We start from the raw sequence: 20204 nt of genomic DNA, 5'->3' as shown, positions 1-20204 counted from the left end.
CTGGCTCACAAAGAGCTTCGCCAAAACTTGTCCTAGTTTGTTTGAACCTAGAGCACACAGACTGCAGAAAGTGACCGTTTTCAGAAGCTAATCCACTAATCAAGTCTAATCAAGATTCTGACAATCAAAATGTGAAAAACCTTTGAGCTATGTTAATTTTTTTCACCTGTTTTCAAGATAATATGATTTTAAGGCTGAATATAACAGTACAAAACTGGTTGGTATTGACATTTTATTGCATAGAAATTGTCTTATTTGTGCTAGAAAGGAGAAATTATCAAAGAAAAGTACAACTTCCTTTCCTCAGGTTTGTCTTCATGTCATAAATGTGACAAATGTAGTGGGTTTGGAAGCATAACAAAGCACCAGCAAGATATGTTTGTGTAATGGCAGTAGCAGGAAGTTTAGTATTTTGAAAGTCAGCAGATGTCACTTTCCTGTGATTGGCACTTGACAACAGACTCGTTGCAGTAAACCTCGCCCATCTGTTGCTCCGACAAGTTCAAAGAGAGAGTAATTTGAAGCTGCTGGTCTGATTTGTCTGCGGCTGTTAACTCAAACAGGAAATTGACAATCATGTAATGGCTCCCTGTGGTGTTGACAGAGGCTCTGGGCGGAGTGAAGAACCTGCAGGTCACTGATCCCACCACCAGCTCCCTCAAGGTGCGCTGGGAGCCGGCGGAGGGCAACGTCCGCCAGTATCGCATCTTCTATGTTCCCACGGCCGGGGGCGCAGAGGACATGGTGAGTCTTCAGACTGACTTCCTGTGCTTCATCCCAGGATTGTCACTTTTTGATGTCATCACAGAGGGCACATAAGGAAGAGCGTCCACAAGAGTGTTAGGAGTGTCTGTAATTCTGTTTGCAGGTTACGTGACTGCAGGTGTCTGAGGTCAGTCCAAGAATATTCCTGAAGTATTGATTCGTTTTAATGATAGCCACATTATACATACACCATACATGGCTCAATGGAGGGCAATGTTGGTCGGTCCGTCAGTTCACCACTTTGGTCCAGACTGAAATATCTCAACAACTATTGGATGGATTGCCATGAAATTTTGTACAGACATTGATGGTTCCCAGATGATGTATCGTAATGACTTTGGTGATCCTCTGACTTTTCATATAGCGCCAGCATCAGGTCAAAAATTAATTCGTCCAATATTTTGTCATATGGTTTATTTATGAATTAGTTAGCATGCTAACACGCTAAACTAAGGATGGTGAACGTGGTAAACATTATACCTGGTAAACATCAGTATGTTATCATTGTCATTGTGAGCATGTTAGCATTTTGACATTAGCTCAAAGCACAGAGCTGCTAGCATGACTGTAGACTTGTAGACAAAGTTAATCTTTTATTGCATGGCATCATGTTTTCTTTCTACTGTGAGTCTGCCAGATGCTTCTGCTCAGTCTTCGTACTCACCTTTAAAATCTATTAAAACTTCGGTCTCTACAGCGCTCATAGCTTTTAATTCTTTTTTATGTAAAACAATAACATAATTCCCACAGATCACAGCTCCACTTGTTCATTCAATGACGCAGTAAAGTCTGTAGATGGAGTACGAGTAGAATCTGCACTTTGCACAGCTTTTCTCTACTTGTTTCTGTGTGTTATGAATGAGAACTTCATCAGAATATGAAATCAGAGTTTCATACGTTTTCTGCTGAGCCCCATCTTTATTCTGGGATGTTGTGTAATAATCCTGTTTTGTGTGTGTGAGCAGGAGCAGGTGTCAGGCGGCACCACCAACACCATACTGAGGAACCTGCTGTCAGACACTCCCTACACTGTGACCGTGGTTCCAGTTTACCCAGAGGGAGAAGGTCTGCGCCAGTCCGACAACGGAAAGACACGTAAGTCCTCGACTCTCCTCACACCGTCTGATCAGACCTCAGTGTTCATCTGACACTGGAACAACGTTTAGAAAGTTTAGATGAAGTTCATATCTTCAGACCACTTATACAAAATCACATCCTGCTGCTTTATGGATGATGGACATGAAGAAACTCGCTATCCTAGCAACATTAAGGCTAACAAGCCTAACACTTTTTTAAAGTAACAAGCTTGCTCTGTAACACATAGATGACCTGATTATAAAACAAACCCCCTCGTTCCAACATCTGTTTTTAGAAAACAACTTTTTGAAAATACTAAACATTTAATCAGACTAGTCCTGTGGGGAAAAGATCATTTTAGTCCAAGGATGACATAGTCTTTGAAGCCTTTTCTCTCGTAAAAGTGGAACGTGAAATTCTTCCATTAAAGAAAGGAACATAAATCCCACATTTGTTTAGTTTGTCCAAATATGTTTTCAAGTGCAGCTAATTTCTCATTCTGCCGATCAGTCACATACTCACAGGCTCATTTGTCAGACTTTGAGTCTTTTTGAGCTCCTCATCGTGAAATTCTGTGACACCCGTTCTCAGGTGTTGACAGATACTTTGCTGTGCGGTCCATTTCTGCTTAAAAGACGCTGGAAGAGGCATCTGTTGCGTTTTCACTCATCAAGAATCTATTTTTGTTGTGGCAGTAAAACAAATGTTGTTTAAATTATTAAGTGACTTAAACACTTTAGGGTTTTTACTCAACTCAGCAACATTAAGACTACAAACAACCCATAATGCAACAGGCTCCCCTTGTAATGGAGGGGCCGGTACTCACACATTCAAAGAAAACATCTGCTGTTGTAAATATGTAAATGTCCGGTCCTTGAATATAATATGATACCCGCTTTTTCAAATGCAATATCCAGAAAAATATCGTTTTTACTGTATATTTGGGCCAATACAGTATTTTACACATCTAAGGCAGTTATGAAAGGGAGAAGTCAAGGTATAAAACCAGGTTTAGCATCTTTAACATGTGAATTTTTGACGTTAGTGTTTGCTCATATTGGTTTTTAAAATGTCAGCCCTCCCATGACAGTGGACTTCAGTTCCCTTGAGCAAGACTTTTCCTTCAGCGGTGGCGTAAAGGCCAAAGGTCCCGGTTTTACTGAGCACCTGCCAGTGGTCAGCGGTACAGGACTGCAGAGAAGCAGAGCAGTCATTCCTTTACTGAGATAAATGTTTAAACTGTGCTGTGTTCATCTCTCTGTGCTAATCTAACCACGATATCTGTTGTGTGTATTCGTTTCCCTGAAGTGAACCGGAATCTGATTCTCCTGGACTGAAGTTATTTTTGGTCTTTCTTCAAAGTTTGACAACAGAAACATCTTTATAGACCAACAGTATCTCCCAGCTGAAAAAACTACTATAATCAGAAGCCCTAAATCACAAAAAGCCTTGAAACCGCCCCTCAGGATGAGTCGATGGAACAAACAGAAGCTCAAGAGTCCTTTTAAAGTGATTGATATCAGAAATTAAAACCAAGATAATGTGGAATGTTTACTGTTGGTAACTGAGGAGTTTGGATGGAGAAACATTCTCACGGACTCAATCCTCTCTGTTTTGAGAACTGCTGAGTCGCTGGTTGCTCTGCGTCTGTGTGGTTTGACGTCCCGTTGTGTGTGTTGGTTTTGTTTCTGCCCAGACGGTATGCCATGCTCAGTCAGCAGAAATGCATCCTGGGGGTTTTTAATTGGAAAGCTGTGAGTGAGGCACAACTATGAACCCACAGACCGCTCCAGTGGGCAAACATAAGCCTGAATATTTTATTTCTTGTCAGGATAGTTTGGAGGCTTCGTCGTCGAGTCATCCAGATGTAATGTGAAGCACTTTGTTTGTGGGTCAGTCATAATGCACCAGTCAGGGGACATATTTGGCTATTGGCTAATTTAGAGACTTGTAGCATCCGTGAATTTCTTGGGTTTTCGTTGCGACATGTTTCAGTGCTGCCTATAATTCTCAGAGATGTGAAAAAACGCAGCCCCTTATTCATTTCAATGAGACCACAGTAGCCTCATCTGGCAACCCACTGTGGTAGCCAATGCAGGATGCCATAATTGTTGCCATGATAACTTTGTGTCTGTTAAACCTTCAAACTCATGGATTTATTACTCAAAGCAGTCTGTTTCCCCTTCGAATAGTTTTTCCTGTACAGTAAGTTTATTGTTAACTGTCGCAGAGATAACTGGCTGTGGTTGGGGATCAGTTGGGGCTCAGGTTAAGGTAAGGTAAAGTATTTAATAATAATGGCTTCCTTGTATCCAGTTCAAACGTTTAAAGCACGGTATACTGGAGAAGAGATGTGCGACATGTTTTAATCTGATGAACTTGCGTTGAAGCTCACACTGGTCGGCACCTCGTCGCGCGTGCGTTCTCAAAGTTAGTAAAAGGTGAAATATCTCATCATCTCACCGGCCCACAGCCACACAGACTATGCTAATTACAGTTAGTCTTTTATCATTTATTTGTTTGAAAAGGTTGTGTTAACATTTTAGGCAGTGAAACATTCATTCATGCAGAATGACAGCAAGGACACTGTAGTAGAACGTGTGAAGTGTCACGTGTGTTGGCTGCAGCGAGAAGTGAACCAGTAACGTCTGTTGGCAGGTTCGGCGACCTCTCCATCACAGCAGTGACTTACTGGCCCTCTTTGTGAGTCAGTCTGTCAATGAATATGAGCCTGTGTGTGACGTTAATGATCTTTTATTACCAGAAACTCAGTTCAGTTTTACTGTTTCTGTCCCAGGAGGAATTTGTCACGTTTTGTCTGGACAAAAACAGTGCTTCACTCCAAAATGTGAAAATAAATGGCGCTTACTGCTATAAAACAATTAATAACACAAAATTAGATCAAGATTACATCATCTCTCTGAAGGATAGAAGATAATTTTGTCCTTGGACGATAGAAGTAAAACATCCTGAGAGATTGTGTCCTCTGTATTTTAAAGGTATTAAATGATTATTTTTTCAATGAGGTTATTCAACATTAGGGAAAAGGGTTTGCTCCGGAGGTTTTTTGCTTATTAAGGAGGAGGGAACTGTTTAATTCTACCTACTGCATCTAGTTTTGTTTTATTGGGTAAAGCTCCAAATACCAGGGGGATATGCACATCTGGTCTGTTTTAAAATGGAGGTTAGGGGTTTTGCATAAACCCAAAACTGTGCTACTTCTGTCTACACATTAGACACTATAAAATGACTCTCCTGCAGGAGACTTTTGCTGCACTCAGCATTTGAGTTTGACCTTGAGTTTGACTGTGATGCAGTGTGTCCCGCTGCAAAGACAATTTATTCTTCCATTAAATGTTGATAAAAGCCAGAGATTTTGGAAGGCATATAAAAAAAATCAGCTTGTTTTAATTCCAAGCTGTAACAGAACACAACAGACAGTAACAGATTTATTCATTTATGTTTTTAATTCACTATAAAGTTCACTGGAGTTCTGACCTTTTGTCAGTTGTTTGAAGAATTTGGTTTCAGAATAGTGCTGCTGCTTTTTAAAAATGCAAAGCCTAAACTGACAATCTAATCCTTGGCTTGACATTGGCTCCATTACTTGTTTAGCACTTTACTTACTAACGTGACATTTTCAGGAATGTAATCACATGTGTTTGTAAATCCATCAGCAGTAGCCGTCATTTTCTGGGTCCTAAAATGGGACGTACTTGGAACAAGCCCTTCGTTTTGATGTTTTGTTGCTAAGTGAAGAAAGTCAGCACTCCCCCCTACCTCATTTCACTTTCTCTTAACCTCTGTGACCCTGCAGTCCCACGCACGCCACCCAGGAACATCCAGGTGTACAACCCCACCCCCAACAGCCTGAACGTGCGCTGGGAGCCCGCCTCAGGCCAGGTTCATCAGTACCGTGTGGCTTATTCCTCCTTGACCGGAGTCAGACCCACCGAGTCGGTGAGTAACTCTCTGCAGGCTGTTAAAACACAAACTGTCATTAGCAGCAGAATTTGCCTCAAGGGTAGGAAGAGGTGGTTTACCCTGAGATCGCTGTCTCAACTCACAAAGGAGAGGGATTACAGCTACAAATGTAAAGACAACAAAATAACAAACTCTGGTTTTTTACTTTTAAACAGTTGTAGAAATCTGCTAGTGAGATCAGATAATACATTTTCCCCCCATCGCAAATCAACTTGTTGCAAAGGCTGCAGGTCAACTCTTCTTGGAGATAAGTGAAATTACATTGGAAAAAAGGGGAATTATCTCATCCCACAAGCAGTTTTTGTCTTGCTTTTTCTAAGATAAAGAGGATATTGTGACTGATAGGGCTATGACTAATGATTATGTTCATTATTGACTTATCTGTCTGTATTAATTGATTGTTCATTTAGTCTATAAAATGCCAAAAAATAATGAAAATGTCCCAGAGCCTAAGGTGACATCTCCAAATGTCTTGTTTTGTCTTGTTTTGTCTTGTTTTGTCGGACCAACAAAGATATATTTAATTTCCAGTGATGTAAAACAGAGAAAAGCAGGTAATCCTCACAGTTGAGAGGCAAAGGAAACTTGACTAAGTGATTAATTGACTATTCATTTCAGAAATAATTACAGACAAGAGCCAAGTTTTAAAATCTGCTAAGTGAGATGGATTTTAGACTAAATAAAAAAATGACACGACTTGACTTTAACACCACTGACTCGTGACTTCACCTGGACTTCAGCCTTTTGACTTGGAATGACTTGATATCTTCCCCAAGTTACAAAGTGTGCAGCAAATCAGCTCTTCATTACCCGGACAATGGATATATGATAGCAGCCAATCACATTGCATTTGGACTTGACTTGTTGGTCTTGACATGGCTTTTGACCTGGGACTTGAAGGTCTTGACTTTGGACCTGACTTGAGACTTTTTAGTCTTGACTTTGTTCTCGACTTGGGACTTGTAGCTCTTGACTTGGGACTTGTAGGTCTTGACTTGGTTCTTGATTTGGGACTTGACTGGGGACTTGTAGGTCTTGACATGAAACTTTTTGGTCTTGACTTGGTTCTTGACTTGGGACTTGAAGCTCTTGACTTGAGACTTTTTGGTCTTGACTTGATTCTCGACTTGGGACTTGCAGCTCTTGACTTGGTTCTTGATTTGGGACTTGAAGCTCTTGACTTTGTTCTCGACTTGGGACTTGACTTGGGATTTGTAGGTCTTGACTTGAAACTTTTTGGTCTTGACTTTGGACTTGTAGCTCTTGACTTGAGACTTTTTGGTCTTGACTTGATTCTCGACTTGGGACTTGGGACTGGTACAGCTGTATATTGAGTGTGGCTTATACAGTGTTACTAACCTCATGTTGCATCTACTTTGGTTGTCTGAAAGTCTAAATCAGTTTCATCCGTCTCTCCTCCACATCTGATTAAACCAGCGAAATCAACGCGGGGTCATAGCTTTCACCGGGTCGGTCTATTCCATGGAAACAGGTGGTCCCTTTTGGCCGTTCCTATTTGTTTCACTAAGTGTTCGTGTTGATGTTGCGCAGATGTTTGAGCAGCAGTTATTATGGTGATGCTCTTAAATATGGAAATCATGACTTGTCAGCTTTTTGTATTTCTCCATTCGTACTGATTTCATGCACCAGTGCAAATATCTGGAGTGCAGGGAAAGAAAAGGGGGCTTTATTTCCCCACAAAGAGTTTGAACTCTGTGACTAAAGTTTGGAAATACTGCACGCCGGACACATCTGTGACTGACATCAATAAAAGCTCCTATGGTTGAAGTTTTTGGGGCCGTAAGGCTGTAATCTAATTAGGCTGTTGGATGCTGTGAAGCTAATAGTGCTTATTATCCCCCATAGTCTCCACACTGAGTGGTTTATTATCCCTTGTAGTCACCATTTCCTCTATCTATTTTCACTTCTGTTTTTTGTTTTGGTCTGAGAGGAAGTTGGTTCACCAACTCTTGATGACTAAGCTGGCCTCATTTTACATCACAGATGTATACATTTTGGTCCTGTAGCTGTTGTAAGCTAATGAGTCAACATAGTAATTTTATTTTTGTAATTTTTCTAAGAGACAGCGCTGCTTTGAAAGAGAAAATTCTAGGGTTGTATCATTAGTTGAGTTAAACTTAAGTGGGCAGAACCAAAAAAGAGATTTTAGAGTAGAAAGTTCAGAAAATATACCCTTTATGGTCAAACGTATGTGGAAAATTGTGATTGTGAACCCGCTGCAGGGATTTGCTCCCATTCAGACACAAGAGCATCAGTGAGGTCCAACACTGATGTTGGGTGATCAGGTCTGGCTCACGGTCAGTGTTCAGTTCATCCCAAAGGGTGCTGGATGGGGTTGAAGTCAGAGCTCTGTGCAGGATCAGTCAGGTTCTTTCACACCAAACTGGGGACACCATTTCTTTATGGACCCGGCTTTGTGCTCGGGGGCATCGTCATGTTGAAACAGGAAAGAGACAAACTGTCGGAAGAACACAACATCATTGTATGCTGTAGCGTTAAGGGGGTCCACATACTTTTGACCATATAATGAACATGCTCCTTGGTTGTTGTTTTCATTCATTTGACTGATGGAACGTCAGGAAACTATCCACCTAGCTGAACCCGGGTGCAGATTTTTCTGGGGATAGAAAAGTAAGCCTCCTATAGAGTTATAATAGACAAAGTAAACTTGCAAAGAGTGCAAAACAAACACAGCTAGAAGCAAAGTTTCCATTGCCAGAGTCACATTCCTTAACTTTTCTTCATTTTAAAATGACACAAGGAATGGGTGTATATTGCAATAGATCCTTGTAGGGTGGAAGGAGCCACATTAGTACAACCAAAGGGATTGTGACCACCAATGAGGGCTCAGCTATGTTAACTAGCTAACCTTAGCATTGTTAAATAACATTTTTAGGTACCAGAAAAGCACTAGGCTTTATAATACAAGCATCCTCATCTTTTAACTCGTCTTTTCCACTGGGCTTCCGTCTAATGTTATGCTGCCTTCAAATACGCAGCATGCACGACGTTCAAGTGGTTTACATAAGCTGTAAGAACACTCTTGGTATGTGAGTGACGATAACAATGGACAGCAACTAACGATTTTGTGTGATCTATAGTTAACTATCATGTTAGGAACAAGAAAAGGGTAGACAAGAAAAGTCATCAGTGAAAATAATTATTTTCTTCATGGCTCTGGCATTTAAAAAAAATGAGGCATACATAGACTTTCAATGAAAAAGGCCCCAAAACGATTTGGGATAAAATCACAAAATAACATGTAAATAGACTTAGATTTATAGTTTTATTTCTTACACGTTTCTGCTGTACAATATTTTTTATAACCTAGAACTGTTCTATGATATTATTTTGAGTGATTATCACTAAAGATTTGTACATTTTTACAGGCGCATGTGTCATTTTTCTTGTATTTTGGGTTCCTGTCGGCTTTGTACTTTGTTAAATTGACAAAAGGAGATATCAGACTTATAGCTGAGTTTGTGGTGAACAAAAGGATGCCATGCATGAGGGATGAGGACAGTAAAAGGCGCTAAAAAAAAAAAAAAAAAGCATAGAAAGTCGGCAAGAATATACCAAAATGTACCTGGACTGCGGAGGGTTAAAAGCCCATTAATTACCCAGAAGAACCTGGGGTTCTTTGGCTCCATTCACTGAGATTTTCCTCAACCAGTGAGTTACATCTCAATTCTCGAGAGCAGCTCTGCCTTCAGGAAATGACTGTATGACTACACCTCCAGTCTAACGTAATTCGTCGTGTTTTAAAAGGACAACGGCCAATCCATTGGCCTTACTGTTGAGTGGACTGGAGGGATTTGACCCCGGGTCAGCAGGCGTATGTGTGCTTCTAGTTGTGGGATCTCAACCACATCATCACTGAGGAACCTGTTTCATGGTCCGATGTGCCAGAAGCTTTGGGTCCAAAACCCTTTGAGATATTTGCTTTAACCAAAACAAAAGCTCTAGATGAGGGGGGACTTGAGTTCAACCAGCAGATATATTTCCCATGATGTAATGGCCCAGATTTCTATGGCTCAAAAAGCAGGGGATAGATGCCGTGATAATCCCAGTGACAAGAGACGGTCTGCAGTCATCCTTGTTGTTAGAAAACACGTCGAGCTACAGACCCCGCGCTCTCCAGCCGCTTCCTAGCAGAAACTGTTTATCCGTCAGTCCACTTACCGAATGAATGATTTGTTTGGCGTCTAACCTCCCAGGCCTTTGTTAGTGTTTCAGGAAAACTTTGGCAGCAGAATGCTTGGGAGATAACTGGATGCGGGATGAGCAGTGAGGTCATTATGTACATTATCACTGCCAGATCTTTTTGTAATGCATGAAGAGGCTCATTTGAATAGGCAAAGCCTCCCTGCTGTGGCTCTCGTGATGATGATGATGATGATGTCTATATATTTTTTGACCCTTGGGTTTCTCTTCCAAAAAGGTCCTGGTTCCAGGAAATACTAACAATGCCTTCCTGGACAACCTGATCCCAGATACTCCCTATTCGGTTGCTGTCTCAGCTCTGTACGCCGATGGAGAGGGATCGCCAGTCAAGGGCCTCGGCAAAACACGTAAGCACAACAGCAATCTCACATTCTGACAGTGTATACAATCAAGTGACTCATGCTGACCATTGTTTACATTGAGTCATATGCATGGATGCGTAAGCGCTTGCTACACTGCAAGAAATGTTCATCTTAACGAGTTATCAGTGTTAACATCTTGTTTCTCTCAACAAATGATGATATCTTATCATTTGCGGCACTTAACGGTTCAGTGGTACTTCACTGGTAGTTCTCATAAAACAAACAAATACTACAATGAACAAACAGCACCAGAGAAGCCTACTTTCCACATTTGCAAAATAGTGGTTTTTTTGTAGTTAATATTAACAAAATAAGAAGCTTTATCAAGTATGTCAACATGCTCGTCAAGCTTCGCCAGTGTGATGCCATTACTAACTGGCCACTTATGTATTCATAAAACTGGAGTTACATCCAGGTTACCTCTATTTCTGTTTCCTTATCGACTGTTAAAAGAAAACGATGCTTTTGCCCTGGATACTCTGCAGGCACTTAGTTAGTCAAAACTAGTCAAAAATGAATAAAAACCTGTTAAAACTCAGTTTGACGTACTGACCATTAAACTTTCTTTGACTAGCCTTTGCACTGCTGCAGCAGATCTGCCTGATTAATCAAATTTATAAAAAAACGATTAAACAAAAAGATGAAAATATGCTGGTTAGTCCTGTTTACTTGTTAAAAGTAAATCGTGCCGTTTTAGCACATGACACGTAAACTTCACAATCACTTAATTCAATTTTTAATGCTGCAGTGCCGCGGACCGGCCCCAGGAACATGCGTGTGTTCGATGCCACCACCAGCACCCTCACCATCGGCTGGGACCACGCAGAGGGTCCGGTGAGGCAGTACAGGATCGCCTACGCTCCCATGACCGGAGACCCCATCACCGAGTTTGTAAGTACACTGCAAAAAAGGCTGATTTACACCAGTCACAAGGGTCTGTGTAGCCATAATGACCATGTACCATCAAACTTTTACTCAAAAAGTGTAGTGATAGAGCAAAAGTCCTGGAAGAGGAACCTGCTGCTGCAGGTTGCAAACAGAGACATAACTGTAAAGCGTAAAAAGTTTAAACTAGTTCAGCGTCTCTTTCTGGTGCATTTATTAGTGAAGTGACGGGTCCTCCTGACGGTTTTGGGGAGAATACGGACCCTCATATGCTTTCGTCCTGCCTCATCCACTCCTGAGTGGACCAAGACTGTCAAGAAAAGCTGCTCTTAACCTTTAAAGAAATCGAAAGCACACAAAAGACAGAAAGCACTCAAACATTTACAGACAGATTTTTGTTAAGACATAACACTCGACCCTCCAAGTTTTATCAATAATGAGAGATTAATTTCAGGTAATGACGTCTTTTGTTTTGGATAAATGTTTAAGATAAACTCTTGATACACTCTCGCTGTTCGCCGTTTGTCGTGATGTTCAATGCAAACTATGCGGTGAAGTCACATCTCAGGATTCCCTTGGCTCGTTCAGGTTATAAATCACAGATTATTGGAGTAATTACAGGCGCTGTTAAACAAACACTATAATTTGGGCTGTAATAACGTTATTAATAGTCCTAAATAATGAGTTGGACCGGTGGTGCAGGGCGGAGACGGCCCAGCTGTGTTCCCCCTACACTTGTTAGCGAAGCACCTGTTCTGTATGAGTCAACTAACTGCAGCGGAGGGACGGCGATGAAAGGATTTCTCCAAACTGGGACTTACGGGGGAACTTATAACCATTTATCAATGCACACAATTATTACAATTTAGCCTCTGTGACTAATAGAGAAGGCTTGTGTTTGTACACAGCTGCGATCGTCTGCTTCAGGACACTGGCCAAATGATTCTTTCCTGATTAGTAGGGGTGACTCTGCTAAAGGAATGGAAACCAGCTTTAAGGCCTAGAAGGTGACACAGTGTGGAAATTCCCCAATTCAACACATCGTAACACCAACAGCTTTCAGACTGCTCATCCCTACCGGTGTAGACAGATCAGTCTGAAAACCGTTTCGTTATTGATGAAAGGGATGTTTAAGACGTCAAACTCTAACTTTGGGGGGTTTAAAGATTAAACTAATTATTTTCTATTTATCTATATTGTAAAATGTATTTTTTTCATGTTTAAATATTGAAAGAGGTGGAGCAGCACAGAAAATGCGACTGACAGTGAGCAGGCAGCCTTTATTGATTATTTCATATCAGCTCACCAGTGTGAAAAAAGCACACGTGAATTAACGACGTATCCACGCCGTGTAAGCTGTATGTAATATTACGCATAGTTTTGGAGAGGTGCGAGTGTGTCTGTGACATCGAGTTGGTCTGAACAGGAGGAAACACAAGTGGAAATGCACCAGAAAAACAGTTTCTTGCCTTTTTGCTGGTCAAACACCAAATACGTGCTTAGAAATTGCAAAAGAGATGTGATGTGGCTGTCAGTAACATCACTGGTGTCAGTGATGGTGGATGTGTGTGAACGTTGGTGGAAAAATGATAAGGAAATGCAACACATGAAGAGACTCTCCAAGAGGGGGAAGGTGGCAGCTTTTAGAGTGACTGGGAGCATTTGGTCCAGGTGCTCCCAGTCAGCCCAAATGAACGGCCCCGCCTACCAAATACATGAACCTGCAAGAGAAGAGCAAACAACAAGGCACACCTACACAGACCAGCGGGCTGTCACAACATCTCTCTAGAAACAACCTTCCTGTTACTCAGGATTCTCTGGATGAACTGCGTAAAAACAATCATTACTGCTTAAACGTTTTCCTCTGTGTCGAAAGCCTCTGACTCGGTGGTGTTTTCATCCTCAGACTGTGGTTCCAGGGAACAGAAACAACGCCAGGCTGCAGAATCTGCTCCCTGACACCCCGTACAACATCACTGTAGAGGCCGTCTACGCCGAGGGCCCCGGAGGGTCCCTCAATGGAAACGGACGTACAGGTGAGGCAGCCACAGATTAACACAGATGTTTAGCGGCAACAGAAGAAGCTCTGCACTCTCTGTTGAGAAATGTTGATCAGCTGGCTGGTGCGCACCTTTCCTGGTTGACAGTGTGTTCAAAACAGAGCCAGAACTCAGCAACAGGATGTTTCAACAGCGTAGTATCGCACCGTGTCTGCACAGGATGCGTTCAGGCACAGTACTGCGTAGACTGTAGGTCCTTTGTGTACTACAATGAAAATCCATCAATTTCAACAGCGACCCAAAAATATTGATGTCACAAAACATCAATAGGAACATCTTGAACTGCTCCTGCAACGTAATCCACTTCTCCTCCATCATATGATCAGTATGTTACAAACAACAGTCACTTTGCCAATAGACCACAAATACCCCAGTGGAGCTTTGGAGCTATGAGGAGGTGATTGTGCAACACAGAAGTAGTGGATTTAGCTCTGTTGTGGAGAAAGTATGGGTGTGTGGAACAAACTTTTCAGAGCCAACTTTCAAACTTACAGGACATAAGAATTTAATGTATTCCTTCCATTGTTTTCTGTAATGTATGAATACAAAGTGTCTCAGAAAACAGAAACTCACGCTGAGTTCAAACGGAAAAAGTTGCATTCCAGTCTACTTTACAGCGTTTTAAAGCCGACTGCGACTGTATCGGTATCTTGCTGTGGTCACACAGTTTGTTGCAGGGATTGAACCTGGGAACTCTGTGTTACGGCTCGCTCTCGCTGAGCCGCCTGCTGCTGACGCAACAGTTGAGTTAAACACACCGACAGCTCGCAGCTCTGCGGGCCAGCGGTGCTGGAGAGAGCCGTCTGTACAGTGAAAATAAATACAGTAGACATACATTAGTCAACAGTGCCAACACGTGTTAACGTGACGAGTTCAGACCACTGGGAGCTCACAGGAGCTGAACTGGGAGAGCACTTTACTGGTGAGCAGTAGCATTAGTTATACAAACAATAGGAACTTGAAGAAAGTGTGTGTGTGTGTGTGTGGGCCAGGCACTTTCAGGCATCAGTCCAAGTCAGAACTCAGCAGCCGCCCGGCTCGCTCAAAGGCTGAGTAAAGACCCAAAATGTGTCGCATATAATGAATTTCATAAACAGTGTTCAGTTTTTATGTTTTATTTTGAAAAAGCAAAAGAATCAGAACCTCAGAACAGATTATTTTAACCAAATTATCAGTAATTTTAAACAGGTCCCCCCCCCCCCTTTCTGCTGAGTCAAACACAGTTAACTTCAAAAATGTCCTTTTTTTTAATCTTTAAAATCTTAGCAGCCTTAAGCTGCCACAGACTGGATCTTTGATATTTTGGTGAAATTGATGAGCGTTGGGTATTGACACGACACCAGGAACACGCAGCAGATTTCTACACTTTTTACTTCTCGTAAGACGATACAGTTTTATTTCTGAAAAGTAAAACTCCTAAAATGTAAAACGTTTGAAGATTCAGCGAGTTCACTTCGGCTCCAGCCAAGTAATGTGGAACTGGAAATGCAGCCATGTTGTTCTTGTTGTTGTTGTTGTTGTTGTTGTTGACACGTGTCTCCTCTCTGTCGCAGTCGGCCTGTTGAGTCCCAGGAACCTTCGTGTCTCAGATGAGTGGTACACCCGATTCAGAGTAACCTGGGACCCGGTGCCAGCTCCCGTCCAGGGATACAAACTCATCTATTCTCCTGCAGGTGAGACAATATGTCACATCAACACAAACGCACCAGTTTACGAACACTGGTCTTTACGTCGCACTGCTCTTGTCTGGTGAAATGTTGTGGATTGGATGAAGGAGAATTGAGGATTTAAGGCAGTGGTTCCTAACCTGTTTGGCTGTTTACCCTTTCAAACGAAACGTACGTCGGTTGTGTATGTTGAACTATGAGCAGATTGATTTTATTTGAATATTTTTAGAAAGAAAAAGGGAAAGATTAGAGAGAGGTGAGAAAAAGACTTTTGTGTTACAATTCCCTTTCCTCAGCTGGGGAACTACTACTTTCAATAAAATAAAGACAAGAGAAAGTTGTATTGTAAGTATTTTTTTTACATAACCACAGGAATATAGAAAAACCTACACAGGTAATTTTTTGTTAAATATGTGCTCATAAAATGTACAAACTGAAAGAGTCATCTGCTGGTATTTTCAGTCTTTCATAAAATCAATTGACACCTGTTCAAAACTGCTTCGTTTCTAAGCACGAAAGCTCGTTCTTTAGGTCCACTTACTAGCTTCTTCCGGAACTTTCAGCTGAATCACACAGTCTTCATCAGTGGATGGAGATGGATGTGTTGACATGTGAGCTCAGTAGCGGTTATAATTTCCTCCATGGCACTTTTAGGACTTCCCTCATCCGTGATAAAGCCTGAAATTAAAGACTGTGTGATACTCAGGAAAAAGCTAGTAAGTGGACCTTGACTTGGGATTGTTTTGTCTGAAATGAATTTGCTTGAATGATGTTTCCCAGATAGTTGTGCTCTTTCTGCAAACTCTTTGATGTTTTGTTTTCTGAGTGTTTTGTAACCGCAGTAATTGCACACGATTCAGTCCTGCATTTTCTCTCTTTTTAATTTTTGTGCTGTTGTCTTTCCAGGCACAGGCCCGCCTATCGATTTCTTTGTGGGCGACGTGACTTCTTACACTCTGCACAACCTGCTGCCTGGAACCATCTACGATCTTCAAGTGGTGGCTCAGTACACCGGCGGCATGAGCGACCCCCTCCCTGGACAGGGAACAACACGTACGTACAGTAACTGTGTGAACAGACAAATGCAGCAGTCCTACTGCCAAGAAACTTCCAGGAAATAGTCAGTTATTCCAAATCAACGCAACACATTTTTCTCATTTACGCCTCGCAGATATTTTTGCTCTAGTTATGCTTTCTGAGATCTCCACCGCCGATGTTTCTGCCACCCAAATACAACGCAGTGGGAGGGAATTTTAATTTGTGGCAGAGATGACTTGAGGTTGAAAAAACAAATGAGAACTTTTACACGACTTTGGATGTGACTGTTGTGAGATTTGACTTACTTTAGACTTGAAAACCTTGGTAACATTTTTAAAATCATTTTGTCTCAGCTTTCTAAAAACACTGTTAGTGCATAGTCTACATAGTAGTACATAGTGCACATACAACTAAGGATAAGACTGTACCGATTATTTAAAGGCACAGGTACTTGTGCGTGTGTCATGTAAAGTTATTACATTATTTCGTATCTCACAGGATATTTATGACACGTTTTACAAACCCTGAAACTGTCTCTCTGATATGTTTTGATTTGTTGATTTGATGGTGAATTTCTGTCCTCAGTCTACCTGAACGTCACCAACATTGAGACCTTCAACATCGACCACGACAAGTTCTGCATCAAATGGACTCCTCACCGGGCGGCCACATCGTACCGCATCAAACTCAACCCTGCGGACCGTAAGTCTCCTAGATTTTCACTATATACCAGTTAACATATCCACCATTTCTCTGACCATTTTTGGTTCTACAGTAGATTTTTAGATATATTTTTCCCACAGTTCCAGGCAGCTGTTGGTTTCCGTTTATTTCCATGATATAAATATCAGACAACAGACTCTTTACATTTACCTGAGTCGTGTAATCCATCACAGCAAGTCTGGATTCAGTTTTGTCAGAGGTTACATTATGTTGTTACAGTTTATTTTCTTTGAGTTTTGCACTGTTGGTTGGACAGAACGTCGCAGCGGCACATCCTGCGGTCCTGAAACCAGCAAATGTTTGGCATTTACTACTTGATAAACGACCTAAACGGTTAATTGATTATCGAAGTTGTTGCTTATTAATTTTTTGTCAGTGCTCTCTTTAATTCCACTTTAACTAGATTACAGGACAGAAAACCTGAACAGCCACGGCACCAATTTATTTCTCATGTAAAGCATTTCGTCAGCTGTCCCTATTAATACTTCCACCAACTATAGATGCATTAGATTCATGTGTGCACCTGATGACGGTGGTGTGGTCCACTTTCACAGTCAGATCTTGATCGGAGGTGACTTGTTTTGAAGTGATGCATGTGGTAATGTGTGCAATAAGACTCTGAGCAGATGTCTGAAGGCATATCTCCAGATGAGGTCATCTCTGTGGCCATGGATGCTGCAGTTCCTCCACAGCGTTTAGCAGACTGTGTCGGCCATTGGGATCGCGTCTAGACTTTTTTTTTTTTTTTTTCTCTCGGAGACTGTTTATCTTTAGGCCTCCTCCTTGTGATTATTACTCAAAGCAGGATGCAAGTTTTGGCCGGGATTGAAAGCGTCCGACCACCAAGCTTTAATTGTGTCTCTGTCTGCAAAGATTACATCCTTTTCAATTACTGCAGGGTCTTTGAATCCCATCTGGTTCATATTCGCACATGGACACGGGTTGTCTGTTAAAGAGCAGGAAAAACCGGGAAGGGAGCATCCATACTGAATATCTATGTGGTAGTCATTAGCCGTTTGGGCCGCTATGACGGGTTGCCAGAACAAATATGGGTCTCCTAGCGTGAGACAGATGGCGAATTAACCACTACCAGAGGATCAGAAATCCTCCGCCTGCGAATCCGTCCCAGTGACAGGCAGCAGACGGTGCTCTCAAGTCAACAAATCAGTCAACTGCTTGTTCTCAAATGGAAATGCAAACAGCGGTTGGAGACGGTGGTGAGATGAGTAAGTGGAAAAACTGTGAGCGAGGCCACGGGTCTCCTCCATTGATATTTCCTTCGTATTTCAAAAGCCATGGCAACACTGGTCAGAAGAAGAACACGTGGCTGCCAGTTTTTAAGAAATGTTTCAGGGATTATATTTTGTCAACATCGCTCTCTGGACAACTCTATGTGTATCTTCTATCTCGATAAATGGGGGCCACTGTTTTGGAGTAGATCTGACTGAGAGGCTGAGATGTTTTCCCCAGAACAATTTATACTAAGCTCATTCTGAAAGTATTGCGTCACCAGAGCTGCTGGATTCTATCATTTGACAGAGAATCATGAAATCCTTCTGACTTAAGAGTCGTTCTGTCACGCCACTGAAAAGTAGCGACCATCATCTATGGCAGCTGTCTCTGCAATAAACACGCTTTGTTTGTTTGTGCTTACTAGAACGCACAGTCTAAATAGGAAACCTTATTATCAATATATCACTGCGCAGCCATGCAGAGATGTAAACATTTCACTGGAAAGGGGCAGTTGTTTGGTTTGTTCATCACAGAGACGTTGACAAGGATGAGAGCCTTTGTAGAATTTGAGCAGCATTAGCAGATCTTTTATTTTCCTCCGTTAGCAACAAAACAGAAAATACAGCAGCACTGACGGAACTACAAATTCGAAAGCTACACAACTGTAGTTACATTTTCACACGAGACACAAGTAATGTAATTTTAACATTTTATTCATCGAACATTTTTCCAACCAAGAGTTACAGAAGTGCTTCAAACCAAGTCAGATAAGACAAATCAAAAATAAAGAACAAGAAAAGCAATTCGGAGACCCAACTTAAAGCCCCGAAAACATGTTTTCTCAATCAGTTTCCCAATATGAGCGACGACGTCCTACATGAACACAATTCTCTACAAAAATTTTGAATAGTTCTGAAATTTCATCATGAGACAGGTCACATACTCCCATGCACCATCAGGACCGACAGCATTCGGCTCAGACTCTGACAGTCGTTGGTTTGTCTACTTGTGCTGTTTGGTCGCTGTCAATCACATCTGATCAAACCCACACAGTCCTGATGAAGTTGAGTTTGAGCGTTAAACTCTTGAAAAACAATACCTAAGAATGTTTATTTTCATTATTTATGAATCGTTTAGGAATCTTTAAACTTCCCTTCCAGACATGTCATTTGTGTCTGATACTGTTTTTCTATGAATATGCAAATATTTTTCATTTCAAAAGTTTAACTGTTGGACACAAGATGTCTTCTTCTCCGTCTCGAGGTTTCCACACCACACTTGTGTAAGTTACATACTGGACCATGATTGGCTCCAAACTAGTTGTAATATCACAAAATCCTGCAGGTCCATCCAGGTGTTAAGCTACGTTTTAAGGCGAGCACAGAGAAACGTTCCTGCTTTAGCAGATGAATGTGAAAACAGTGAAGTAACAATACACAAAACACGTTTTTGACCTGAGGGGGACTTGAATGTTAGAGAGAGTTAATGAAGATCTGAAACCAAGTTGTCAGAGATTTTAAAAGTAACTCTAAAGATGCCATATTTGTGAAATAAACCAAGTATTTATCAGTAAATCCAAACATATGGACTGTTGGAAATGGAGCACAGAAACGGCAAAATGCTGTAAAATAACAATGATTTTTTTGTCATTTGCGAAGCTGAAATACAGACTTGTTGCCAACATTATAAGCCAGCGGGTCCAGTTGTTCGTTTTAAAAGCCAGAAATGTAAGCACCTGGGGAAGTAATTTTTGAGTCATTGGTAATTATCATTAATGCTATCATATCCCTGGAGATACGTATACTGAGTAAATATCTTTTCACCACTTATATTAATCTTTCACGATGATTCAGAGCTAAAAAACGATATAAAACCCACTGGGTGTGGTTTACAAGGCTGGAACTACGAATTTCCAGCCATCCAGGACGAACTCTTGAGCTTCTCTGTCTCACAACGTCCTTCCCTCTTTCACCGAGTAGCTCCAGTTACAGTGCACAAGTCAATGTTCCCCTTTTTAAATGTAACTGATCTGATTCCCATGAAAATGTTTATAATGATCAATAAATGATCAACTAAGGTGTCTTGTTTATGTTTTTTAATCCATTAGCAAGCTATTATTGGTTTAGGCTTTTAAATTGGTACCAAAGCAACAATTTTAGCAGAAT

General features: G+C 41.4%; 1 protein-coding gene across 8 annotated transcripts in view; it reads left to right on the top strand.

The window, feature by feature from the left end:
- col12a1b (collagen, type XII, alpha 1b) overlaps positions 1 to 20204 on the top strand; it is a 150708-nt gene that overhangs the window by 89095 nt on the left and 41409 nt on the right. For all 8 annotated transcript variants that reach the window (XM_044169248.1, XM_044169244.1, XM_044169246.1 and 5 more), the window contains 9 exons: positions 605 to 744; positions 1731 to 1860; positions 5660 to 5802; positions 10289 to 10418; positions 11182 to 11324; positions 13225 to 13354; positions 14932 to 15051; positions 15952 to 16098; positions 16669 to 16785. In XM_044169248.1, coding sequence (XP_044025183.1) covers positions 605 to 744; positions 1731 to 1860; positions 5660 to 5802; positions 10289 to 10418; positions 11182 to 11324; positions 13225 to 13354; positions 14932 to 15051; positions 15952 to 16098; positions 16669 to 16785 — 1200 coding nt within the window. The remainder of the gene's footprint in view (positions 1 to 604; positions 745 to 1730; positions 1861 to 5659; positions 5803 to 10288; positions 10419 to 11181; positions 11325 to 13224; positions 13355 to 14931; positions 15052 to 15951; positions 16099 to 16668; positions 16786 to 20204) is intronic.

Source organism: Siniperca chuatsi, linkage group LG16 (assembly GCF_020085105.1).
Source record: "Siniperca chuatsi isolate FFG_IHB_CAS linkage group LG16, ASM2008510v1, whole genome shotgun sequence".
Classification (NCBI taxonomy): domain Eukaryota; kingdom Metazoa; phylum Chordata; class Actinopteri; order Centrarchiformes; family Sinipercidae; genus Siniperca; species Siniperca chuatsi.
The sequence above is the reverse complement of the archived record's forward strand: the minus strand, read 5'-3'. Positions and strand labels throughout refer to the sequence as shown.